The sequence below is a fragment of the Mesitornis unicolor genome, unplaced genomic scaffold, assembly GCF_000695765.1.
Source record: "Mesitornis unicolor isolate BGI_N332 unplaced genomic scaffold, ASM69576v1 scaffold17473, whole genome shotgun sequence".
Classification (NCBI taxonomy): domain Eukaryota; kingdom Metazoa; phylum Chordata; class Aves; order Mesitornithiformes; family Mesitornithidae; genus Mesitornis; species Mesitornis unicolor.
In genome coordinates, this window is record NW_010176946.1 from 16,733 (window position 1) to 44,455 (window position 27,723).

A 27,723-nucleotide genomic window follows, 5' to 3' on the forward strand; every position below is an offset into this window, starting at 1 on the left:
CTCAAACAGAGAAGCCAAATAAAATACTTGAGCTTGCTTTGTGTCATCAGACATTCTGTTAAAAAAAAACAATAAAAGAGGACACACAACTTTGTATAGTTTTTAACTGGAACCAACTACTGCTTAGTAAAATAAGGCACTTCTTCCTTTAGACCAGTCCACTTCCCGAGATTTCAGTTTAGCTCCAATTTACTCAGAGCAGTGATTTCAGCTATGCCACTTTTGACAGCAGAAGGGATGCTGTTAAGAACTGTTGCTCGCCAAGCATGGATGGCCTCAGCAATACCTTCTGGATTGCTTGCACCCAGGTCACACAGTGAATATACAGCTGCCAGCTGCACACTCCAGGGAACATCTACAAAAAGGTAACACAAATCAGCTTATAGGAACTTTGATATGCAATAATGTTTTGGGGGAACTTGAATCTAAAGAAACTCTCTGTTCAAGAACTGGAATTAAAGCACATCAATAACTGGGATGCCTAAAACCAGAAGACAGCAAGATAACAACCTGCACACAAAACTCGTAACATCTCAGTTTATACAAGCACTTTCCTCTTTTCAGAATCCAGCAGGTTTTCAGTATTCAAAAGGCATAAAAGATTTGAGCATCTAGTGATGTTACTCTAGTTAAGGGCGATCAGACTCTTATGAAAAGAGTCAGGTTTACAGAGTCTGAAACAGACACAGACATATACCACTTATGTGGAAGAACTTCAGACTGCAAGGAAGAGAAGCTATAGAAGTGGTTCAAAACAGCTCCCAAACATCAACTAATGCTTCACTGCAAAATTCACTTAACATCCAGAATAACTTAGCAGTGCAGATCTCTGCTGCCCTAATTGCCTTGCTTTGTCTCAGTCAGGAATTTGGACTGTCTTGCAACCCTCTCCCAATAAAACAATCTTGCCAGTGGCAAGCTTCAGCACAAGCTGCTCAAGTAACAAATGAGCTATTGCTGCTCAAGTGACGATCACCCTTTAGGTTCTCTGAGGCGGCTGATGTGCTGTTACATGAAGCAGTGTAATTCCAAGGTGGCTGAAACCTCAGAGTTGTTCTCTCTCTCAAACAGAAGATAACACATGTGCTTCATTAATTTTGGAAGAGAAAGGGACTCAACCTGAAAACTCTTTGTACTGTTATGCACTAACCTAAAACTGCACAAGCATTGGCTGTTGTGACGTGTGTCTCAATTTGCGTGTGTTCCATGGCAAAAATTCACATTGCAGATGTTACACTAAAGTTCCTCCAAATAAACCTTACCTTCTTCTTTTGCATGCTGTACAAACAGTCCAATTACAGAACTAATACTCTTCACTGCAGCAAGATATCCTTCCTTCAAACCTATTTGGCCCAATCGACCTGAAAGAAAAAAAGGTTACGATGTATCTGACATTTAGACAGTCAGCTTCCTAAATTTTAGACTCACTGATTGTCTGTTGAAGTATCAACCAAAAATGCAAATTTCAATTACAAAAATCTGCCATTCTTGTTACCATGTTGGTTTGGGAACAACAGTTGTCCTATTCCTTGTGTGACTAAAGACCCCAAAGCATTTTTTATCACATTGATCCAACCTCCCACAGGTTTACACTTTGTAAGTGTCAAACTCTCAAAGAATGCAATTTCTGCTTAACAAACAGTATTATATAGCCTACGTATTGAAAATACCTATTGAAACCCAAAGGTTTATCTGTTTACCTTGAATACCATCTAGATCCGGAATAAATGAATCTAACTTAAAATTGCAGGAAGAGGCATTAAGTTGCATATAAAACCTTATTTTACAGGCTTTGCTATAAAGCATATGTAGCTACAGATGATTTAATTTTAAATATATAGAACACGTTGGTACTTGTTATTGTGAAATCAGAGAAATATCTCTCAGAACTTAAGTACATGCTTTCCACAGGCTGACAAGCAGGAAATGCCTGCACAGTAAGAGTTTGGCTTTTAAGGTGAAAATTTTTTAAGTAAAAAAAAAAAAACCAAAACACAGAAAACAAAAAACACCACCAAAACCAAACTTCAAATCACTTTCCAGGCAGGCTGACACTTTCCAAGGACATACTTACACAGAGCAGAAGTTCAACCAAAAATTGAGATTACTCACCAATTAGCCTGAGTGTCAGTGCTACAACACTGTCAGGAATGGATTGAGCAGTTTCATGCCCCTTTCTCTTCTTTACCCATGCATCCATAGAAGGCCAAAGCACTTTGCTGGGAAAGACAAATGAATCTGAAAACCTGACACTGCATGAAGGTGTGGTACAGTATCTGTACAGTAACAAACACAAATGGTTCTTCTGTTTACCATGTATTTCCATAGCTCCATGTGCATCTTTAATTCACCTTCTAGGGAAACAGAATATCCCAAGCATCTGCAGATCTGAGTAATGCCAAGGTTTTAAACCCATACAGTCGAAGCTGACTTCCTGGAGGAACCATTCCTGTTCAGAACAGCATTCCTCCTCTATTCATTTCGCTGCAACATTCTGCATCTCTACCTGAAGTCAAGAACTGACTCCACTGACTTCACAGCTGCCTACGAAATCACATAACCTTCAAATGTCAGGCTGCAATATTACATGATTATACGTGTACACACAATATTATACGATTGAAAAATTCATAGTTTGTGTTACAAGTAGAATCTGATGCTTGTTTTTAAACCTGAAAGGATGTGAGATGAGACTTTTTGTATCCTTAAAATGATGGTAATAGACCTAGTCACCTATTATTTGCACAACTCTGTGCAGACAATCAACTCTGCATGGCTTTAGTTAAAATGACATACCTTTCACTGAAGCTAATTTGTACTCATTTTAAAAGTATTTCACTAAAAATAACTTATTTACCACCTGACAGCATTGAACCTGTATAGAAGTCTTGATGATGATTGTAAGTTATTCACATTTACTTTATACTCCAATGATTATGTTATGTCATAGTTAAATGCCATAATTTTGGAGATTCTACTCAGTTATGCAACCTCTACACAGAAAATAGAGACTGTCAGATCAGTGTAGGTATCAAAATGAAGTCTTTCAAACCAAGTTAAGTATGGCAGCAGTCCATGCATTGGCTTACAGGGTTCAAAGAAAACTGAAGATGTTGAAACTAAGTATTATAATGTTTAGAATTAAAATCAGACTGAAATCAAGACAGCACACATGAAATGACAGAGCATGATTACATTTCATTTTCAAGCACTGAACGAGTGCTATTTACACATCAGAAGTTGCACCCTCATTTTCCAGTGATATGGGGGGGTAGGAATTCAACAATTAAGTTCAGAGGAAGATGACCAATTATTTTGCTTTGCTGACAAGCAGTCCATCTCAGAATCTTTCACAACTGTTCACATAGAGCTATTTTAAAAGCAATTCTTTATTAGAATGGTTCAAACAGGGTTAATTTCTTGGACCAGTACGATAAAATCCTAAATTTCCTCACCAATCGCTCATTATATCTTAAAATAAGGCACACAAACACCGTAGTCTAAGCCTTACCAGGTTAAAACCCCCTCATTTCTAGGTATGTATGCAATATTCTATTATGTTGAAAGCTAAGTCATAATGTCTCAAATATGGAAAAAAACCCAAACCACCACCAAAATAAACCACAAGAAAAACACGTACAGGAAGACATTTGAAAGAACTGCTTGCCACAGTACCTTATAACATTGTCATGTGTCCAATCCCACTTCAGGTGAGAGCAGAGTAGATCAACAGCAAATACATACTCCCAAGCATCTTCACTCAGATCTTCTCCGTATCGCTCACTCCGCTGAAATTCTACTTTTGCACATGACTGCATTTCTAAAAGCAGGTTTGAAACCATAACACCAGCATCTAAAGAGGAACTCTGGAATTTTAGAAGATGATTATCTTAATACATGAAAAGTCATCAACCCAGAACCTCTCTCTTTACATATATTTTCATTCTGATTGTTCAGAGCATCTTACACCATACATTCAACTTTGGGTTTGACTTAACACAAACAAAAAAAGTACATAAACTAAAATCTTCAAGTACTCAGTGCTTTTCTTGATGCTTTTACTAAAAGGAGAGTTTGGGGAAAAAAGTCCCAAACCAACAACAAAACCCACAAACTCTACACCCAACTCTCTTCTCTCCTCCTCCAGTCTGGGGATTTTTGTTTCTCTCAATAAGGCTCTAAGGTCAGAAGAGTGTTCTCCAATGCAAGATTAGACATGCCCTGCTCACTTTCCAATTTGTTGTCTGTTGTTTGGGTTTTTCTTTTAATTATTGTCCAATGCTGAAATTTATTACTGTTTATTGTTCAATTAGAGAATAACTTCCAGGTAAGTACTTCTGATAGCTGAGGTAGTAAAAATGGAAAACATGTGAAATTCATTAACTGGCCGATTATTTTTTTGTGATAAATGTATATTTGCAGTCTACTTCACAGAAAGATCATGAGTAAAAAGAGACAGGCTCATCTTGAAATTAACTGTGATAAATAATTACCTATTACACAGAGAACTATGAAAGACAGAGAAGCCCAAGTGCAACAAAACAAAACCAAACCACCTCAAAACATCAAAGTCACAGCTCCACAGAGGGACAGAACTCCCTGTTCAAAGTTTAAGAACAATGCTTACTTCTAATGTTTAATAGGGGATTTAGGATTTAATACGGAAAACAAGAAGGTGTTGCGTTCTAGTGGGGTCTAGACAACCTTAGAACAAAGGCCTGAAGCAGCACTAGTTACACAGACTCCGTGGGAGATCCACAGAGTGTTCTCACACAAGCAGAAGCCGTTTGATTTTATCAAGCAGCAAAGCAACCAACGCAGACAAAAGCTGATGCTGAGAAGGAAAGCAGCCCTTACCTGCTCCCAGTCCAGATAAGCACTCAAAGAGGCCAGCGTCTCGCTGCTTGCGCTCTGTCTGACAACTAATTGCATAGCTTTGTTGATTGCACCTTGGAAGACAAATATGTCAGACCATACAGTTACGATAAATAAAATCATTTTTTCTGAGTCTGGAAAGTCTAAGGAAAAAAAATAAGAGAGAACAAAGTAAGTTTTTAACATTTAAAACCAAGAAGTATATACTCAGACACTCTATGATTAAAAACTAGTACATTCTTCAGGAAGGTAACTAGAAAAGAAGGCAGAGCGGTCACATAACTGCAGCTCAGGGAAGGTGAGGCATAGTAGCACATCTCAGTCCTGAGATGAAATAAGAAAAAAAAGACACAAGGAGAGGAAAAAAAAATCCCCCTCTAAGCTCCCTCCCCCATTGTAGTTTCACTCTTCTTTTAAGAAAAGGAGGAAAAAAAAAAGGCTTCACTGAACTTTACTGTGTAGTGACAATCCAGACTTTTCCATGTTGAGGTTAGTCTCCCTTCATCCTTCTTACTGCACTTCAGTTCACTAAGGAGAGTGGTCTTGGAGCACTGAAATTGGGTTATTTTAGGATGGAATTGAACTGGAAAATGCACTCCAGAAGCCTACCCAACACACTCCAGTCATAAATGAGCACTCTGATCACTGGATCAAACTAAAGCTACTCCAAAAGAAAAAAAATAATCCTGAGATGTGTAATAATGTCAAAATCAAGTCTTCAGTACAAATCCACAGTACTTGCTAATACCTTGCACCTATACACCTATGAAATCCACATTTAAAAAAAAAAACACAAAAAACAACAAAACTTTTCAAAGAACTCTCATAAATTCAAATATGAAATCTGATATTGCTCAGCAATTTTCCCAGACTCCATCAGGAAAATTATACAAGTTGTAAGCGGATGTATACGAATGATGCACGTCAAAAGTTGTATTTCCACAGCCACAAAAAAGTGTTACTGATGTAATTGGAGAAACCTCATGCATTAAATTAATTCAGAGCAAGTATCTGACAATTATATATCCAGATCTGTACCAGTAAGAGAGGACAGAGTTCTGAGCCATCAAAGGAGAGCTAATAGACCCTTCTGAACACCAAAGCAGAGAACTTCAGGGCAAAAAAATTAAGATAAAACATGAGTGTGTAGACCATACACAATAAAAAGTACACTGCAATAAGTGAGAAGCAGCTATTACTTTCATGCATGAAATGCAATACTGCAATACATATGCCTGAAACACTACTGCCACTATAAAAAGCTACCAAAAAAATGAGAAAAGCTGAAAAGCTTAATGTGTCTTCCCTTCTTCACTTCAGCACAACGTCTACATTTTTAGAGAGATCTTAAGAACTACAGAACATATGAAAACACCTCAAAACAAGAAGATTTACTGGATAAAGAATTTAACAGAGTTTGATCCAGTGCCTTGGATGGACCTTCTCTACTCTAAGAATCACAGAAGAATGGACTTCTTTGTCAGAACAAGGACTGTTTCTAAACTAGAATGATCTACATGCTGCAGCTTGAATTGTCTGCCCATGAATTTAATAATAAGAGTTAAAGGGGTGTCGAAAGAAGAAAAGAAAAAGGAGGGGAATACAGAAGGGGAAGAGGGGTAAAAGGAAAAACAACAAAAGAAAAGTAACATTTACTTTATAATCATTTAAGGCAGAATACCTGAAAGGGGAACAGAACAAAAACGGATGGTCAAGAATTCAAGAGAACAGACGATGCAAATCTAATGAGGTGGTATTGGCTGTTTAGAGCCAATCTGGCAATTGTGTAGCTGGCACACAGCTCACACGTGTGTTGCCATAATTCTGATGGGAATGAAGATGTGAAACTACACGGAAGAGAAAACGCTAAAATGAATGCGCTGCAATCAAATAAAAATAATTTTAAAACAAACAAACGAAACCCCCTTAAGATGTGTTTACAGCTGTTCACAATCAAAAGGTAACAAGAAAACCACAGAACAACCATAACAGGAATTTATGCGATTCAAAGTACAGAAGAGAAAATAATTCAACAAAAATCTACATTTAGCTACTCAAGTTTGGATCTTATCCAGAAAAAGAAAGGGGGAAAAAAAAGGGGAAAGTTTAGTATTTGCAAGAACCTACAAAAAGAAAAAGTACCAAAGTATTGCAAAGCGAAAAGGCTTAATTGTTAATGTAGACTAAGATAGCTGACAAGTAATAATTAGTTTGTGCTATGGTGCCGTACTAAAAGTATTAACATGATAAAAGTGAAAGCTATGATGGACTGGACTGAAGGACAGAAAAACAGATAAGAAAACAGGAACTCCCAAAAGAACCCAAGCAAAAAACCCAAACCAAAATCTCCCAACCCAACATCAACAAAAGAAGAACAAATAAAAGCACAATACTCAGTAAGATAAAAGAAAGAAAGAGAAGAAAAAAGACAGGGATGGTATGTGGAAGCCTGAAGCAATCAAAAATTGTAGCATTTTGCTCCTCAGTGCTGTCAAATTTTATCTTATTTTAATTTGACACACAGATCCCAGTACACTGTTTTGAGCCCTGGATATCTTGGTATTTCCAAACTAAGTGAAGCCCTCCCAGAACTAAGATAGACTCTTAATTTATGTATGTATCACCTTTGTTACTGGAAACAAAAGGAAAGGGGAAGAAGAAGGGAACCAAAATGAAAAAACTTCTCAACAAAGCAAGACTTTGGATAATGGGAAGTAATAACAACTTTAAGGAGGACATGCTGCACAAATGCACTGATTTTGATCCAGGTATTGTCTAACTCCTGACAATATTTTAAGCAAATACATGTTACTAAATGACATTAGCTTTATGAATCAGTTAAAAGAAGAAAACGCTAATAAGCCAAAAATGCAAAATTCCCTGGAATCATATTATCATTTTGGAGGTGGTGGGGCAGAAATGAAAGCACGGATGATCCTAAATAAAACATTTCTTTGAAAAAAATGAGTCAACTACTGAAAGCCCAGGCCATCACCAAACTGAAACATAGATGTGGAAGAACTGCGAGAAGGGAAATTTCTTCTACAACAGCCTATGCTTCCGCACTATAGAAAAACAGGTCTAAGGAGAATGACCCTCCCACAAGATTTTGTTTGTTTTTACAACCATCATCATTCTGGAACACAACAGCAAAGACACACAGCATATTCAAGACACAAGACCACTAAGCCGTGCTATACCTTCTTTAAGTAGGCTATAGCAGAAAAGGCGAGCTCTTTCCAAATCTCCCAACTGGCGACAAACTCCTGCATAGACTCGACATAAGGCCTGGTTAAAATTGTAGTTCGTGGCCATCTTCTGAGCCTTGAGTTTATTGAGAATAGCCTGCAGCAAGGACTCTGCTAAATGCTGTAAGACACAAAAAAATAGACTATTATATACTTGAGAATATTTGATAATTATAGTAGTATGACAAGAATTGCTATCTTATTTGCATGAATACTGTTTGTATACATATAAAAACACAGAAAAGTACATCAGAGGCAACCAGCAAAGAGTGAGGAGCAGTTTCCCAGAATAAATATGCCTTAAACCGATGCAGACTAGGACTGCTATTCTTTAAATATAAGTTGTTTGCTTATGTGATTAAAAACTACCTTTCTTAAACAAAAAGCAAAGAGAGGAATAATAACAGATAGAGGAACCCCAGTAACCTAACGGGAGCAAATGGAGCACCCTGACTTGGCTACTCCCGGATCACCTTACACACTGCAGGAGGTTGGGAGTGGGTATTACTGTCTACAGCAATGTGGGCCTCAATATGAGGTACGAGGAGGGTGAATATAGGGATTGTGCAAGACTTACTACAGGATGGGTAGAGGGAGGGCAAAAATTGGGAAGTAGAATGAGAGACTTGGAAGCCAGGTGCTGGAGAGGCCACACACACACACACACACACACACACACACGTATTTTCCACTACCAGGCTTTCACATGGCTAGCGTGTGGGCACGTGTGTCTATGGGGAGTACATACTCAGCCTTGCTACTGGCTGAAGCTGGAAACATCAAGCTGCTGTAGCCTTGCTTCTATGAAGTTACCAGATTTGACAACTCCTAACAAAGATGACCCAAGAACTTGGCAGCAATTTCTGTGCAGAACTTAATTACATTCAAGAACTGAAACAGGGCAAAATACTGTCATGCATTGGTTGGTGAATTGTTCTGCTGCAGACTACAAATTATCTATGAAAGACGGCAATTAAAGTTAATTTTTTCAATAGAGATGTTAAAAAAGTTCAGAGAAACAAACTAATGAAAGACCTCTCCAATAAAATTTATTTGAACCTGATGTAGAATAATGAACATGTAATGAAAGGGTATGTCACTATTGTATATATAATGCAGTTTATCTTACTTAATTGAAAAAGAGAAACCGTAATTGAACGTCACACTTTTCAAGGAACTCATCCTCCAATTGTTAATGCTATCTACTACAACAAAATGGTGCAAAAATAAAGGGTTTTATGCATACATCAGGAAAGAAAACGCATTTACGAATGCAGTCTCAGCACTAAACAGTAATTTCTTGTGAACTTCTGTCTTAAGTTACACAAGTTTAGAAGTCTGATAACCTTGCAAGGCTACACTTTGGCACTGCAGATTGCCTGGACCATTGACATTTCAAATATACACACTTCCACTCTTTTCACGGGCGCTGAAGCCATCACTAAAACACAAAAATCAGGCTACTCACCTTGTTCTTTACACCAAATTCATAGACAACTTCTTTTTCTTCATCTCTCATTATTGGGGTTTTTGAGATGTTGCCAATGTGCACGTGACCTTTAATAACTGGTAACAAGTCAAAGCAGGATTCAGCAATTTTCTTCAATGCCCATGAAACTTCCTGGCAGTCGGGATCAATAACCTTCTTCACTGGTAGTGATGCTTCTAAACTGGAACTGTGTGCTGAACCACTGGTTTCACAGCTTTTGTCTGGGAAAGCCTCCTGCATTTCAGAGACTGTATTTTTAATACTTCTGATAGCACTGCTGGGCTCCAGCTTTGGTGGTTCACTGTCCAACCTCAGTCTCTTTGCACTTCTTGGCATAGATACTGGCAAATGTGCCTGTCTTTCAAGGTGATTGGATGAGCTTGGAAAAAATTGCTGATCTTGCATGTCTTTGTCTTGATCTTTGCTACTGCCAGATTTCAACTTGCTCCCAGTTTTAACAAAAGCAGTTGATGCAGACGCGATTGCTTTGAACCCACCTATTTGAGTCACAGGTCCTGGCAAACTTTGGCTGTCTGAAAAAGCACAGCGGCTGAGCTGAATATTGCCTTTCAGAATGTTTAGTGTCCTTGCCCTGGCAGATAGCTCTGGATACATAGTGTCCAAAATTTTCACTGAGTTCTCCTGAGGAGCAGATGGAGCAGCGCTATCGGCTGCAAGCAGAGGAAGTCTTCCTGGGACGGGAAGTGCGTGCTTTGGAATGGAAGTACAAAATTTCAAGGGTGAGGAGCGAATCTTCCTACCTGCTGCCATTTCTGAGGGCGAGGGAGGAGAAAATAAAAGGGCAGATTTTCCTGCTGAAGTATCTGTTAATGGAGACATCAGAGGAGGCACAGGAGTTTCACGTAGTGGGGATATCAGGTCACCAAGAGGAGAAAGCAAAGAGGATGGAGCAGTAGAAGATGTTATTGGGGACATGGCACAGGCAGCTTTTGGAGGAGTAGCAGCCAAAGGCAGTAGCAAGGAGGGTAGAGGAAGACCCAGTTCTTGCCTAATTTTATTTAGAGTCTCTGATGAGCATTTTGTTGGCATAGAAGTGTCAGCACTTGCAAGCACTGGCTGAGTTAGTTTAGCTTTGAGAGTCTTTGTTTTACCTTGAGACAGCCTCTTTGATAGCTTGGCAGGCTTTTCTTGGGCAGTTGTCTCGGATGAAACAGTCAAGATTTCTGATGGTTCTTGCTCTTTGCACTTCAATTTATTGCCCTTTTTGAGAGCAACATCCACACAAGACTGCAACATACATAACTCCTCAGATACTGTTTTTTGTGGCTCAGAAGGCTGCCCGATTGTCTGACATTTGCACTCTGCATCAGATAGGGCTGGATTTGGAAGACACTTGACAACATTTATTTTTCTACTGCTACCATCTAGGATAAGATCGGTGGTGTTTTCTCCGACATTGCAAGCAGTGCAAATTTGATTACATTCTTCAGACACCGTGACCCCCGTATCAACACCATGTAGTGGACTTTGTTCCCCATTTGATTGAAGTTTTTCAGAATAATCTTCTAAGAAATTGCCAAGTGCTGGCATTCCTGTGTTTAATTTACTGTTTTTTACGGGCAGCCTGCTAGTTTCTGAGAATGTGTCTAACACCTGGCATAATGGTAATCTATTTTTTGAAGCTTTTGGCATTACAGGACTTTCTTCTGATTCCCCAGTTTTTAATAGACTTTCCTCACTGTCACACACAGCTCTGTTAGAATCTACCATGCATTTGATAGCACCTTCAGTATTTTCAGAGGTTACTGATACACGCTCTCTTTTCCAAGAGGATGAGTCTTTGGGATAATCCTTCCCAACCACACCTGACAACTCATTTGCGGTATCTGGAGAGGGGTTTGTTACACAGTGTGTATCCATATCCACCACAGTGCCTGCTTTTAGAGGACTGACTGTCAGAGTATTTCCTGTGTGTGTTGTTGAATGAAGATCACGCACCCGGCAATCGGCATCAACAACCGTACCAGTTTCCAGAGCACCCACAGCAACAGTCCTGGAAGCTCCCAGGTCCTTTCTGAACACAGGGCCACATTCAGAACATTTCCCATCTCTAACTTTTTGTACAGAACAGTCTTTCTCTTCACATTTGTCACTCTGCTCTGGTGTATCAAAATCATTTTCAAGCCTCTTTATGGCATTTTTCCCAGATGCCTCAAAATGATCCAATTCTTCGCTTTCTCCCCCAGCCGCCAGTGAACCAGTTTTGGAAGGATCTGTTCTAGTCTCCCACGTACAAGTTCTGCATCCTGACTCTTGACAATCAAACTTTTGGAGAAGAAAAGTACTCGTAGTATCAGAGTCTGCATCCAGGATCTTTGATTTAGCAGATGCCTGAGGTTCTTTATCTACTGGCTGCTCCTTCTCATCTGGAGTTGTCATTTCATCTTTGTGCACGTATTCCCTCTCAAGGCAGTCCAGTTCTTTGCACACGTTGTCATTTTCAGCAGATAGGATCTCAGCACCCTCTTCCAAGCTTTCTGAAGAGCAGTTTAATACACTACTCGTAACACAATTTTTATCTCCTTTGTCTTCCCATGTACAGGAAATAGCAGCCTTTTCTGTGAAAGTATTTTCAGCAAAACTGAAAACTTTCTGAAGACCGTAATTTAGATCGGGAGGCACTGTGGATTCCAAGCCAACTTCCACTTGCACACGAGAATCTGCTTTTTCAGTATTTATACAGCCCACCTCCAAGTCCCCTTGAGTAGAAAAAGCCAAGTCACTACTAAAATCCATTTCTGAAGCAGGCTGGCAGATGATCTCCGAAACATTATTTTTCTTCACAACATTTTCTTCCCAGTTAAATGAATTGGAAAAAGTCTCAGTCACCAATTCCTTGCTTTGTTTATTTAATTCCACTTTTATTTCATCACATTTAATATTTTCAGTTACCAAGAACTGATTCAGAGGTTTTGCCTGAGAAGTAAGATTACTTTCCACTAGCACAGATTCAACAGTATCCACTCTTTCTAACAGCTCACTACTTTCCCCTCCAGAATCTGGATTAACTTTGAGTTCAGTCTCTTCAGATTCACACACACTGAAGTTTTGAGTTTCGGACAACTGATGTCCTAGTGTACCACACAGGTTTTCAGGTTGTCTTATTCCACCTTCTGTTTCTGTAAAATCTAATACAGAGGATTGACCCTTAGCTACACTGCTTTCTGCATCAGTAATGCACGCCATCCTTGGTAATGCAAGTATACTTTCCAAGTCTGACTTCCCTTGCAATAAATTACTACCATTTTCTTCCTGGGATGATTTGCCTTTTACATATCCCTCTTCCTTTATATCTACTGATTCTCCATTTTCTGCACTATGGGGTAGCTCTGACAATTCAGCTCTTTCTAGAACACTCTCTCTGTTAGACTTCATGGCTAGCTCAGTAGTCTCAGGTCTTGTTATATTCACGTCTTCAATTTTGAGCTGTTCCTCATCTTTTGGAAAGGCTGACAAAGCAGTCCTCTCCATACCTACATTTATGTCCATGTCATCCATAGACAATGAAATTCCAATTCCTTCAACAGCAGATACAGGTAAGCAATGTCTAGACACTTCAACAGTCTCTGGTTCGCATTCTCTGTCCGCTTTGTCTTTTATTGCTTGCACACATTGTTTCTCCAGTGTCCCTTCACTGTCATGCTCTCTTTCAGAGCACCGAGAGTGTGCAGAGATATCAATGGCTCCAGTGTCTCCCTCAGTCTCCACAATTATTCCCTCCCCATTCTCCATCATTTGGTCTTCATGACATTCCACTTCACAGAAGGATTTTGAACTACTGAAGTCAGACAATTCATTTTCAGAGAGCTCTCTCTCAGTATTTGCCTTTGCACAGAGTCCTTTTGTTTGTATTGCAGCTGTTATTTCCTCTCCAATTATAACTTGGTTTATGTTTTGCCCTTCATCATTCGCCGTATTAGTTACTTTGACTGCATTTTTTGATTCATTTTCAACCACTTCATTCTGCACAAACACATCAGATTTCTCCTCAGAATCTTCACTTTGAAGCACAGTGCATTGCTCAGGTGGCAAATAAGTAACATCCTGAGGAACAGATACTGTTTTGGGAGTTTCTCTGTCTCCTGATAATCCATTTCTTTCTGCTTTCATTAATTCACCGTGCTTTTCATGTGTAACCTCATAATCAACAGCTCTGATTAAGATTGCGTTCTCCACTGTTTGCTCTACCTCACTACATTTTTCCATCCAATTCTGAGGCTTGAAACTGTGTAACATAAAATCAGCTGAAGAACTTCCCTTTTCATTGTGCATGTCCTCACTATCTCCTTGCTGTTCTTCGATGGCTTCCAATTCAGGTGCTGTTGCTTCAGTTAGTTCACTCTGCTCAGTTTCCATAAGCTCAGAATTTTCCTCCAAATGATCTTTGTTAGTTTCTGTGTTTGGAATTAAAGTAGCAGCTTCAGTTTGCTTTGTTTCAGCATCTCTCTCCTCCTTGCTGGACATCTTTGGACTGATATGAACATTCTTTTCATTCCCACTCAGGTTACATGAGGTTTCTGCATCAAGACCGTGCTCACGTGGTTTATTCTGCCTGTTACACTCCTCATTGAGGCTGAATACATTACAGCTCTGAGGCTGAACTCGGTCGTCTTGTAAAATATCCTCCACTGCAGAAGCCCTGAAATCAACTTCTTCATCGCTGGAAGCTGTGACTTCTCCAAACAACATATCCTTTAATGAAAAAAACAAAGTTAAAACTGATAGCAGGCTTTGAAACACGAAGTTAAAACTGATAGCAGGCTTTGAAATATTAAGATCTCTTTCTCTAAACAAATACGCTGGTAGCCTTGACATGCAGTGGTTTTGAGAAATGAAGGCTGATCAACAGAATTACATCATTGTTCTTCATACCAACTACAAAGTCATTCTGAGAAATGTCAGAGACTTCTTTACCTACCTACTTGCATTCTAAGGTTACTGGAATACAACATTTAAGTAGGTTCCCCTTGGCTTTCAAGCTGCGGAATTTTGCTGTGAAAGTCACTGTTATACCCAACAGGAGTTGGGATTGTAAGTCTGCAACAGTGCAAAAAGAATCATGACAGCAGTTGAGACTTGGGTGACTTTGCTGTAAATATACTGCCGAGTATTATGTTTTCCCCCCTTCCACAGGCAGTATGCTAGAAGGTAAAAAAGTATCCATATGGATCTAAACACTCAACACAGTTAAGAGTGCATGAGTAATACTGATGCTCCAAAAATTAAAAAAGCCTAGGAACATAAAATCATTATTTTTGCAGTAATTAATCAACCAAGTTAGTGCCAAGTCAGACACAGCCTGAAACTCACCTGCGAAGCTGGTGGTGAAAACTGTACTGGAGAAAGTAGAGCAGGGAGAGGCCTGGCCCAATTTAATATATCCATCACATAGCTACCGAGGCCCTTTTGCTCCTGATCGGAGAGGTCTGAGCTGCTGTGTGCCTCATCTGTCTGTGTTATCACATCTACAGTGTTATCCTCACCACCGTGCAGACGTTCTTCAGCAGTCCTGTTCTCCGCACAGGCACCTCCAAAAGGCTCAGTACTTGCTCGAAGTTGCATGGCTGTTACAGAATTTTGCTTTCCAGCACTTTCGAGTGAAGAAGATCGAGGTAGCGTTTTGCCATCACACTTCCTGATCTTTTGGTGGATTCGTACAGTTTCTAAGACACAAAAATATTGATAAAAACTCTTTCCCCCTCCCATTTTTCAGAAATAATACAATATAGTAATAAGAAGGCATTATTATTTTTTCAAGTGATGTTCACATAGACTTTGATGTTGTTATCCACAATTCTTTTTTCATTAAGAAGGTCTATGTATGTGCAAAGAACTCCTCCCCAAACCACTTTCTGACTTGGATCATTAAGATTATTCTTCCTATTTTTTCTTATCAGGAAGGGCCACACTGAGTAGGACTGAAGGTCCATACGGCTCAATGATTTATTTACGTTTTAGCCCAGTAACTGATGTTTGGGAAAAGCAGGACAGGCATGCAGTGCCATTCCCCACTCAGGCTGTAATTCTCAGCTAAAAGCAACCTGCAGCTTTGAGCCAGCAGCTGCACTGGCAGGCCAGTCACAATTATACCCGGCCACAAACAGAGTCAGGTAGTTCCTAGCTATATTCCTAGTTTTATGATGTAACATGCTTTTAAAGTGTTTCTTTAAATCACAATATTTAGTCTAATTGCACAAGATTTTGTCTTTAATGATGTGATAATGATAATGATTTTTAAGGATGAACACTTAAAAAAACCACAAACCCAAACTTTCTTAGAAGTGAGGTTCCCCTTGCAACATACCTATGCACAAAGGATTCTGAACCACTAAGACAATGAAAGGTACTGAGCAACTGACAACCCTTCCAAGATAACGTCAGCTATACCAGTTTTACACTTATTCTAGCAGCAAGAACGCACGTCCAAATGCTCTGTGTGAATCTTCGCATTGTACTTTTGTTCTGTTTCTTTTAAAACCACACTTTTTATTATTACACAGTAACCCATTTCTTAGGCATGCAGACAACACATTGCCCCAGGAAAGTCTAAATATTGATTAGAATTGTGCTAGATACTTTTATCAGTGGAAAGATGTCTCAATTTTCCAAAATTTAAATTCTAGGATGACCTTCAATAAAACAGTAGAAATCAACAGTCCCAAAACCCCAGCGTGCACATGGAACTAGAACCTACTCCGTAGTATGTGCAATTCTTATATGACATTTGGAAGTCTAGGAAACAGCCAACTCTTTGGCACCTTGACCTGGACTTCAGGGCCAGGAAAAGCCCTACTGACATCAAGCCCTTCTCATCCAAAAGGACACTCAAAAATCTTATTTCATACACAGATTTTACTTTATCCAAGGAACTGCACTCTTTTTCATTATGTCACTTACCAAAATGATTAAGTTTTCTCCTCAGATCTACAACCTGGAAATTAGTCCACATTGCTGCAAACACTTGCATTATTGCTGCCTTCTCCCATTTCTGGAGAAGGTTAAGAATACTCTGATCTGAAAACACCATCAAAGTCTACCACACACTGCTGTGAAATACTTCCTTGTTGAACAATGAGGAAAGGAGAGCAGAGGTGAAGTAAGCAATCTAATGCTAACATAGGTTGTCTTGGTATGAACAAATTGAATTTTACAACTCAAATCTTTGCTCCTGATTGCCCACGCTGCAGGCCAATTCACCGCTGTAAAACAACATCCTCTTCTCTCCCCACATTCATCAATGAAGCAAATTTCTGAAACAAGTCTTGTTTTTTTTTTCTCTCAAAAAGGACAAGCAGATTAAGATGTGGGATATTTTATCAAAATAATTTGCCTCACCATAGAATCTCTTCTGGTTCACAGCAAAACCTCATCACTATCAGCACAGCAACTGCAAATGCCTGGTAGCAGCAATTTTGCACTTATTAAGGACAAGCAGACATATTTCTCTGAGGAGAAATTGCTCCAGAGAAAGTTTCTAATGCCTTGCCAACAACCGTCAAATTTTCACTATGTTTCCAGTTACGTGAATTTCAGGGTGTTCTATGCACTTGCTATTCTTTAGCACTACTGACAGTATTCTGTTCTTCAAAGAAAGCAATCCACACATCCCATCATATGAAACAAATAATTAAGGTGAACACTGCATGCTTGAAACTAAATGTGCAATGCTACACTATCTAGAAAGATGATATCTTGAGAGCTTTTCACATGGTCTATAGACAGAAAAGAGGTCTGCTTCTTAAATCACTCACATCCTATGGGCTTTATTCTCAGGACAGCAAAACAAACACAGGTCCTTATGGATTTGGTCTTATCTTCGTATTTTACATGTAATGCCACTGCCTTGCATCTCCTTTTATCTGGTATTAAAGCAGACTCCAAGGTACCTCCAGTGTGCTCCTTTCCATCCCTGCTCTTAACACCTGTATGCAGCTTCTCCCCTATCCTGGATCCCCAAACAAAAAGTTTACTTCGTTGTTCAAATTACTATTTGCAATTATTTTCAAATATTCTAATCACATGTACTTGACCAGGCAATCACCAAGGAAAAGTATTCAAGTCTGTCCAAAAAGTGCACTTACATATTAATAAATTCACATTTACAGGAACTTACCTTCTATAACAGTCAGTCGTCTTTTTGCAGGCCATGCCTTATCCTGAACAGAAGCTGAAAAAAAAGGTACCAATATTTATTTTTGGTCAGAAAAACAGACAGCATCAAGAAAATGTCAAGACTTTGCATGCCATCTCACCCAAGGCAGGATCATTTTCCTGATTCTCTCTTTTTCCTGTTGTACTGTCAATGCACATCCAGAGTTCTTCTAACAAGAGCTTTATTTTTTCTGTTAAAACAAATATTTTTATAAATTGAGGAAAACCTCAGTTGCTCAAATGGTCAAGAATTTATGTTTCTTAATTTCTACTCAGAATACAGACATGCCTACAACAGAATTCAAAATATCCACAACACAAATTAAAGACAAGGAACACAGGGGCATTTTAGCTTCAGAAAAAGAGAAATGGTAGGTATCATTGAGGGAATGAATCTTGGATTAGTCACAGCCACACGGCAGACTGAAGGAACAGTTGCAGAATGCTGTAGCTTTTCCTTTCTAAAAAAGGAAAAAAGTGGTAAAAAGTTGTAAAATGGAAAAGCAGATTTGAATGTAGCATCAGTGACATTAAACAGATTGCTTCCAGGTGACATGAACATAAACAGGAAAGGAAATCTTTTAGGAAGAAAGTATTTATATCACATTCTTTCTTTATGTACACTCAATAGTAACTCAGTCTTGCCATGGAGTAACAGCACAATAAGTGTATCTGAACAAATTATAAGGCCACAACATTAGTGGACACTGTCTGGAGTCATAACAGCACCATTGGGTGATGCTAAACCTAGCTCCAGAACCAGAAGCGCAGGTGGAGAGGAAGAAACAAAGACAACGGGATTGTTTGTATTTTTCTCAGTGTTTGCATTCTATTTTATAATGGGACATCAATTGACTTCACACATGCATGGATTAGACCAGTCATTTTAATGAATCATGTATTTTCCTTCCTGCAAAACTGAAAATAGTAACCTATTACATTAGCCCTTCATCAGTGTAACACATTTTTATCAACCAAATCTGCTCTTGCAGCATTTCTGACAGCACCCTGTTTCCAAAAATGCAACTCCAGAAAAGTTGCAATAAATCCGTAACAGTTGGTTCCACAAAGAGAACAGTCTTGCAAAAAAAAAAAAAAAATAAAATCTTACCTTTGAGAATATCTGTTGTAAGATCTTCACTTGAACTCTGGGTCTCCGCATGCTTAACTATTAAATAAAAAGAGTAGAGGTGGGAAAAGAAGTGTTCAAATGGACCAATACTGCACATAAATCTGAAGGCAATCAAAGATGAACACTTACCTTTTCTGCACTTCTCTTTAAGGACACCATCAAGTTTGCCCTGTTAAAATCCAATAATATTCATTTTTCATGCCATACATAGATTGTAGAGCATCTACTCTTAATTAGCCTGAAATCTAAATCAACAGTTCAGAGGTCATGCTTCAGTTAGAAAATTTATCTCTGAAGGTGAATTGCTATGTTTAGTTACTCAATATCCACAACAAATGTGATTTTACTATTTCATTATCTCTTTTACTAGTAGCTTTTTTTATTTTCCCCAAAAAATACTAAAAGAAGCTTCATGCAAAAGACCAGGAAAGTCTTACTTGTGCCTTCTTTAGCTCCTTTTCAAGCCTTTTCTTTTCAGTTTTAAGTTGTTTGAAGTCCTGTGTATGCTTTGTTGCAGCTTCTTCAAGAAAGAGAACGAAAATTCAAGTTAGAAACTACAGTATAAAAGGAACAACTAATTCAAGTAGTATTGGTCACCAGGTTACAAAACAAGTTACCAGAAAAAAGTGTGAAATGCAAATCTATTGAAGCTATGTTTTGGCTCATTAAGACAACAACTCATGCATAACAAGCATGTCATCTTCTACTGCATAATGGTTCTGAACTACTGAAATACACTTACTGCTTTTCTCACCTACATGCAAGAATGAAGAGTGGGTCATACTGTAATGAAACTGTACTGCAGAACATTATACACCAAGTGAAAAAAGGGAATAAAATTAAGAATAAGATGCAATGGTTTTTTTTCATGTGTTTTATTCTTTTATTTAGAAGAGTGTTCTGGTTCAAAGATGAAAGCTCCATAGCCAACTGCATTAGAAAGATGTGGACAGCACTCAAGACTAAAGCAGAGAAGAGTTCCTTATCTCAATGCCTAACAGACACCTGCGAAGAGTGCAGATGGGTGGGAATAAAGAGTACAGAGAGGTAAGTGAGGACTGAATGTGAGGTTCCTAGGGAAATTCTCAAGCAAGAGAGATACTTGAGAGAACTCCCAAGAGATCAGCTTGCTCACTTATACATGGAGAGCACAGAAAAGACAGATGGAAGTTGCTTGCTGATCAGATCAGGTCACAGAAGAGAGGATATCAGAAGAAAGAGCATTAAAAAGACAGCTTGGGTGGCTGACAAAAAACAACGATGGGAAAATTTCAGACTAACAAAAGACAAAAGGCTAAAATACGGCATCTGGGATATTTGGTGAACACAGAAAAGAACACAACAGATAAGCTAGTTGCTCAAACTGGACCTAATGCAAACTATCTCAGAGTACTTTGCTCTAGCTCTGCCAGAATTTGAGCTTTTGGGGGCAAGAGGGTATAAAACCCCTGCTGCCACAAAATGGAACTCCAATATGCTCATCAAAATAAACAGCCTGTACCTATACTTTGCAGTAGATTTGGGGGTATTTCTAACACTAAGGTGCAAGTCACTAAGTTCACTGTACTTTGAACTGTGGTAAGCACAGCTGTTAGTGGGCCATGAATGAAAATAATCGCCTTGCTAACTAGCAGTACAGCAAGTTAAGTATCAGAGGGCTTTATACATATCCATCCTCTACCAGCAAAACAAGAAAAACACAATGCCACGAAGCAAGTGCTTTATCTATACTTGAAACCAAATCAAACAAACCAAAATCCAATCGCCAGAATATTTAAAAATCGTAAAACATATGTCAGCACCACTACATATTTAAACATGATTATAAAATGACCAGAAGAATCCTGCCAAGATTATTGTAACGCTGGAGAACATGCCATGTTAAAACAGGCTCATTGAACTAGGCTTAATAAACTTGAGAGGAGAAAAAAAAGAAACAACAACAAAAAAAGTCCTTAGAAGGCATGCAAAAGCAGCTTCCTTGTCCCCACAGGGAGGTATCAAGAAGCGGGAATGAGTCTGTTCAGTGATGCATGATGGGAGGACAAGAGGCTTCAGGCACAAGTTGAAACAACAGTTTCCAACTGGCTAGAAGGAAAAGCTTTTTCACCATGAAGACAGTGAATCAGAATTCAGGCAGTGAATCAGGTTGCCTGGACAGACTCCATCCTTTGAGGTTTTCATGACCAGAAGTTCCCTTCTAGCTTGATTTATGCCTAAGATACTCAATTTTGCAGGAGGACTAATGTAATTCAGAGACTGAGCACCACACATAGAACTGCCCTGTCTTGCTCCCTGGGGAACAGAGTCAAAAAGTTGCAATTACTTCTTTGAATTAAAAAAAAGGAATAAAGAGATGGAGTTAGAGAACAGCACAGTAACACAATGTAGAAAGTTACCTTCAAGTTTCTTCACTTTTGTTTCCAGTTTCTTTCTCCTGTTAAAAAGAAGGCAATTAATACAAGACTTTTGTATAGAATTATGTTGCATAAAAAGCTAGGGAAAAAATAATAAAATCTAGCCATTTGGGAGAAAAAACACTTCCTAGAGCCAGGACCTGTGAGACCAATGTGTCCCTGAAGCTAAAACTTGAATCAGTGGCATGCTGCTGCCACTCTCACACAAAAAACTGCATCTGTTACAGAGGCAGAGCTTGCTCTTACTCTGGAGAGTCAGTCCACTAATCCAGGTACATAAATATACCTTCAGCTACAACTTGGAGTTCCAAACACAACCTGAAGATACAGGTTAGTTTTATTCCTTAAAAACAATTAAGCTTTGCTTACAATCAATAAGACCTAAGCAATGAGATAATCAGGGACAGCCTTCAGGATCACTTCTGTCCCACAGCTTTTTGCTCAGAATATCGAGGTGTTCACTAAAGCCAAACCAAAACCATAAAAATGATACATCTTGAAGAATGCTGACTTTAGCATTTCCAGCCCTACCTTATATGTAAAACATATATATAACTGGAAAACAAAAACCTACACACTTTAGTATTTCCTTCTGTTAAATCCCAACATCCCAGAAAGTTTTTAAACTCTTGTGATTAGCAAAGGACTCTGTCCTGACAAACATGCTACCGATGCTCACTGATCACTTTCATGAAGAACACTACAGTTCACCCATTGCCCATATTAAAATTTGCAATTTATAGCCTAAGCCTTTCTGTATGTGCAAGCTTTAATCATCACTTAGACATTAACTGGAATACATTTGAAAACAAACTCAAACAGGATGACTGACCACCTTTGGCACCTTCAGCAGTCAAAGCATTTATACTATAAAGTAATGAACTGATGCTCCTGGGCCTTCTCATCCTGAATAGGTTCATACTTAACTCCTTCTATACTCAGATGATGGCTTGGACAGTCAAGCCTTAGGTGAGAATTTCAGGAAAAACCACCAACCTCATAAAACATATTTTAAAAGGGAAGCAGGGGGAAAAAAAAAAGAAAATGAGGGTTCATCCTTTAAAAAATAGTGGGCAACAAACTTCAGTTTCTCTGTAGATTATCTTCTGACCAATGCACAGAAGTTCTGCATCTACAATGTACGGACATTGGAAGTAAGGACAGGCAATATGGGAGGATCACAGCGATGCTGTTAGCCACTGCAGGGAGAAGATCCATGCAGCCAAAGCTCAATTAGAGATCAAGCTGGCCAGTACTCTGAAGGTCAACAAAAAGGGCTTTTCAAAATATGTTAACAGCAAAAGGAGGATCAGAGATAACACTGGTCCATTACTTGATGAAGTCAGTCACCTCACAAATAGGGACATAGTGCAGAGACATTTAATGCCTTCTTCACCTCTGTCTTTAAACACTGATGATGGGCCCCTGAAGCCCTGTGTTGGAAGGCTGTGACAGGGGGATGGTACATTCCCAGCCAACTCCAAACCTGCTCCAAGACTTGCTGCTCCAGCTGGATGCACACAAGTCTATGGGGCCTGATAAGATTCGTCCTAGTGTACTAAAAGAGCTGGCCAATTTTATCACAGGACCCCTATCCATTACTTTTTCCAACAGGCTTGGGAGTCCGGAGAGGTCCCCGTTGACTGGAAGCTGGCAAATGATGTCCCGGTTTTCCAGAAGGGCAAGAAGGAAGAGCCTGGCAATTATATGCTTGTCAGCCTCATTGCAGTGACAGGTAAAATTATGGAGAAGGTTATTCTGGGAGCTATGAAAAACACTTGAGAGACAATGCAGGCATTGGTCATAACCAACACAGGTTCACAAAGGGAAAGTCCTGTTTAAAAGCAGCTAGACTAATTCATTAGAGAGTCCATCAAGAGCTGCAGGACATGATAACGTGCACACGTGCTCCAGGTAAGGAAGCCTTCGAGTGACTGGCTACTGGAAGAAAAAACTTTGGGAATTATCAAGGCACAGCTTCACCATATTCTGTACTACAGCAGCAAAAATGGCTTCTGCATTTTTGGTGTCAAATCCCTCCTGCCCATTTCCAAACATGGAAGTCAGTTCAGGGACTGCCGAGTTGTTTCTTTAAAAATAATTGTTTTAAGAACCGATTTTAAGTGCAGATCACTTGGGCAAAATAATTTCTATATTGGCCTCAGACTTAGCACAATGGAAACAGAGGGCAATTAAAAAAAAAAGCCAAGACTAAAAACCACTGAAACCTGGAGAAACTACAGCTTCTTCAATCCCACCCTGTTCTTAATACCCTTTGCTAAACAACCACCAGAGCCAGTTCAAGACAGGATAATAATTAATCTCATAGTAACTTCCAGAGGATTTGCTACAAAATTTAGGACCATTCTTCCATCAGCTCCCTGTTCTAAGAAGCCATAAGCACAAACATTTTAGCAAAATGGAAAGCATAGCTATGTAAAGTACAAGACCAAGTTCTGGAAGAGGTAAGAGGGGGAAAGAAAGGTTGTAAAAAAAAAAAAGAAGCATCACTCACACAGCATCACTGTTTCCTATTTCTTCTTTAATTTTAACATATTCCAGTTGACTCTCCCGATAAATCTTGAGAGAACTCTGTGGAGAAGGAAAGCACAGTTAAAGTATGCCCTTACTGAGGGCAATAAAATAGATGGCACACACTGTACCTATTCTAATGAAAGCAGTGCACAGCCAAAAAAAGTTTATTGAATGATAAAACAAGTTGGAAAAGTCAGGTTGTCATTGTTCTTTAAGGGCAAAAGTTATAAAAACCAAATAAATCTCTATCTTTTCAGTATGTGCCTCCAACACCTAACTGTATAGGAACTCAAAGTCAAGAGCACAACTATTACACACCATACATACAATCCTGCTTTTTCTGAAAAAGTGCCATGAGGAGATCAGCTACTAAAGCCTGCTGAGGGAGGAGGGTTAAAAAAGCCAGTTCTAACATAGAAGAAAAATGAAGTACAGTGACAAGACAAATGTTAACATCCTACATTGTACCAGCATCAAAAAACTACATGAAAGAGGGTGGAGTATTTTTTGCAGAATAATAGTTAATTCTTAGAAAATACAAATATTTAGGCAATTTGAACCATCAAAAGCTTTTCTTCTGCAGACTAAATCTAGGCTAAGGGATGAGAAATTAGGAATAAACTCGAGCAGCTAATCATGCAAAAGCATTTGGTTAAAAAGGTAACAGAAGCAAAATCTGTTATTCTGCACAGACTCTCTTTGCACCTTATAATGTACAAGTTAGAGATTTAATTAATGCCATTTAATTAACTTCACCTAAAAACAGAGCTGCCTGTCTCCATGAGCTGGAAATAACAACTGGGCTCATTAAAGCCTGCTTCATTAAGATAAGCATTAAATACACACATTTCCCTCAACAAGAAAAGCGCAACTTATTTAAACCTGACAAGCACACCTTTTTCTCTTCCAGCTCTGCTTTCAAGGAACCCAACTCTTCCTGGCACTTCTCCAGAGGCAGGATTTTCTGTAGCATCTGCTCCACTTGGCAACGAAGAGCCGAGATCTCTCTGAAACCAGAAATGTAATTTAAAAAAAAAAAGTTACAAAAAAGCATGGGTGCTTTCAAACTCAATGTTCTGTTTCTTCAGGCACATGACTGGGTATTTTGCTTTCCCCTACGGAAAAAATGCTCTGAGAGATACCCAAAGGCTTTTAAGAGTCTAAGCATTCTCATTTTTCCATTCAACATTTTACATTTAAAAGAAAATTCAAGATCTGATTTAAAAACATTGAACTGAGCCTAAGGCTCGATGCAAGCATGTGCCACACGGGAGTACTGCCCAGCCACACTAAAGTGCCAGGAATAAGCATCTCTAGGTAGACAGTGCTGTGAAATAAGAGCAGAGTCCAACTGCGGGCTTCTTCAGGAGGCCATTAAGATTAAATGCTGCCTCTTCCTCTATAATCAAGTAAAGTAAGCAAGGGCACACAGCCAGAGCTCTGAGAGAAAACACTTCATACAAACAGGGCCTCCTCAAATACGCTTACATTTAACCACCACCAAAAGATGAGCTCCACATCCCCACTTGGTCACTTTAGACCCTTGTGTAACACAGGGCCAGGAAAGAATTTCACACAGGAATTGTAGAAAAAGGACAGATTCCTCTCCCCACCAAGGGTATCTTTGCTAACTATGGCCTAACCAGAATGGTAAAGAAAGGACCATATTAAAAGCTCAGCCTACATCCAGTGCTGTTGGTGTTACAACAGCAGACTCCTAAAACTGTCCAAGACACAGAGAACATAGCATCTTTAGTCAATCATTTAAATTAAACTCACCGTTCAGCAAACTGAAGCTGTAATCTCTTGTTAAGGTAGAAATTAAAAACAGTTTATCCTATGTCCTTAATCATATTTCAATGCAATCGCCACTGCCAAGAAACATCCAATGAAGACTTTCAACAAAAAAATATACGACTTGCAGAACTAAGTGTTTAGTTGAAACATTTCAATACTTTTGAAGTGATTAAGCAGAGCTTTTTCTGTTACATGAAAAATCTTGAGCCATTCTCAGCAATGCAGACTTCAGATAGTCCATATTAAGCCATATATTAAACACAGACGAATTTTAAGTAGATAGTTTTAGTTCTAAGACCCTATTTTCTTTACAAAGCCTATCCCGTCTGTTCTTTACTAGAGGCATCATCTCTTAACTTAAACCTTAAACAAAAAGCCTCAAGCCCTCTTACAAAAACTGCTGATGTACTAATGCTGTAAGAACACCAATAGAAAAGGATATCAGTGCATTTCTGCTGGTAGTCTGTCAGCAAACGACTGCAAGAAAGAAAAAAAAAAAGACATGAAACATTTCCTCACCCAATTTTGACAACCATGTCTTAGGATACCTTTCCTTTTGCTTTATAGATAAATACAGAAAGTGTAAGTAAGATTGGTTTGCATTTTCTGATAGTAGTCAATATAATATAGTTTCATTAAACCATTCAAACCTCAAATCTGACTATTTTAAAATAGAAAAAGAAAATAACAGCTGGCAATTACAAACATGTGTAGCCATTAACTATTCACAGCTTTTAATATATCCAAACAACAACCCCCAGCCCTCCACCCCCAAAAGACATTATTTAGGTAAAGAATGTAATCTACATGTAACAAAAAAAAAACAAACAACAAAAAAATCACAAAACCATATCCTAGTTCCAAAACTTAAAAATACTTTCTTCTAGGAAAGAACACATAAATGTAAGAAAAACAGCTCAAAAGTCCCTAAAAAGGCTCTAATCTTTACATTATACTCCTAGCAGCCGTAAGAGGGTTACACTCCAGTCCAAGGTGCACAGTGGGCCATGGACAGCACCAAGGAGAGCTCTTCTCCCCTTTCCTCAAATGGAAGAGAAATACCAAGGCAGTTACTCCCGTACGGAGAGGGCTGCGTTACTTTCTCTTGCAACAGTCAAGTGTAATCAGGTCAGGCAAAACAGAAAGGGGCTGAGCTGCAAGTAGTTAAAGGGGAGGTAATTCCCCCCAGAAATGTGTGCACTGGCAGAGAGAAGAGTCACACCAAGTTTGCAGGTAGGAAAAGCAATCCATGGACACCGAGTAGAGAAGCTTTGAAGAAATGGGTCCCAGTTAGGACAGTGAGGGCCCTCTCAAATATGTTTTGGAAACCAGAATGCAGGACTGCCATTTAGATGCACCAAAGACAGCTTGAAACCTATCTGGGAAAGGGTACATGCGAAATAAACCACTACAACTAGGAGGCATAGAAAGGACATTAGGCCACAGTATGGAGATACACATAACACATTTCAACACATTATTCCACAGAATCATATGTTGATGGTTATTGAGAAGAAGTGGAAGCAATCAGAGAAGAGAAAGCAAACTATGAGAAGCATTTTAGAATTTTACTGTTCTGACGGATGTTTGGCCTCACTTCTCATATTCCAACATTTGATACCAGCAGCATTTCGCACCTTAATGCTTGGACTAAATTCTGCTGAAGACGTTCATATATACCTGTGCTCTACTTTTAGTTCTCATACTGTATTCTTCACAACAGATAAAGAGAAATAAATCCCTTCAAAGAGCTGCTTCTGCTAGTATTTATAATAAAATATTAGCTACAATAGCTAAACAAAATAGCCCTGCTACGCTACCATTACACACAGAAGTTTTAGGGCATAAATTAAAGAAATCTTACAGTCCAGATTTAGGATCTGTTCATGAAGAAGTTACTTTTATTTTGAGGAGGATTTCGTTTTGCGCTTTAATGAATACCGACATTTCACAAAAGGTATTTGCTGCTTTGCTTTAAAAACTGAAGAGCAATAAAAACCAAATCAAAATAACAAAAACCAACCACTTGTGCAATTGTACTTACTCTCCATCAATCAT

General features: G+C 38.9%; 1 protein-coding gene across 1 annotated transcript; it reads right to left on the minus strand.

The window, feature by feature from the left end:
- ICE1 (interactor of little elongation complex ELL subunit 1) lies at positions 1-27,723 on the minus strand. Its single transcript, XM_010181900.1, has 19 exons — positions 27,710-27,723; positions 26,108-26,142; positions 25,648-25,666; positions 24,764-24,875; positions 23,849-23,925; positions 21,316-21,353; positions 19,354-19,436; positions 19,046-19,085; positions 18,896-18,952; positions 17,886-17,975; positions 17,747-17,800; positions 14,944-15,296; positions 9,592-14,325; positions 8,076-8,244; positions 4,858-5,018; positions 3,676-3,866; positions 2,113-2,219; positions 1,263-1,361; positions 1-355 (listed from the first exon to the last, which is right to left on the minus strand). The coding sequence occupies exons 1-19, from the start codon at positions 27,721-27,723 to the stop codon at positions 174-176; spliced, it is 6,615 nt and encodes a 2,204-aa protein (XP_010180202.1). The 3' UTR covers positions 1-173.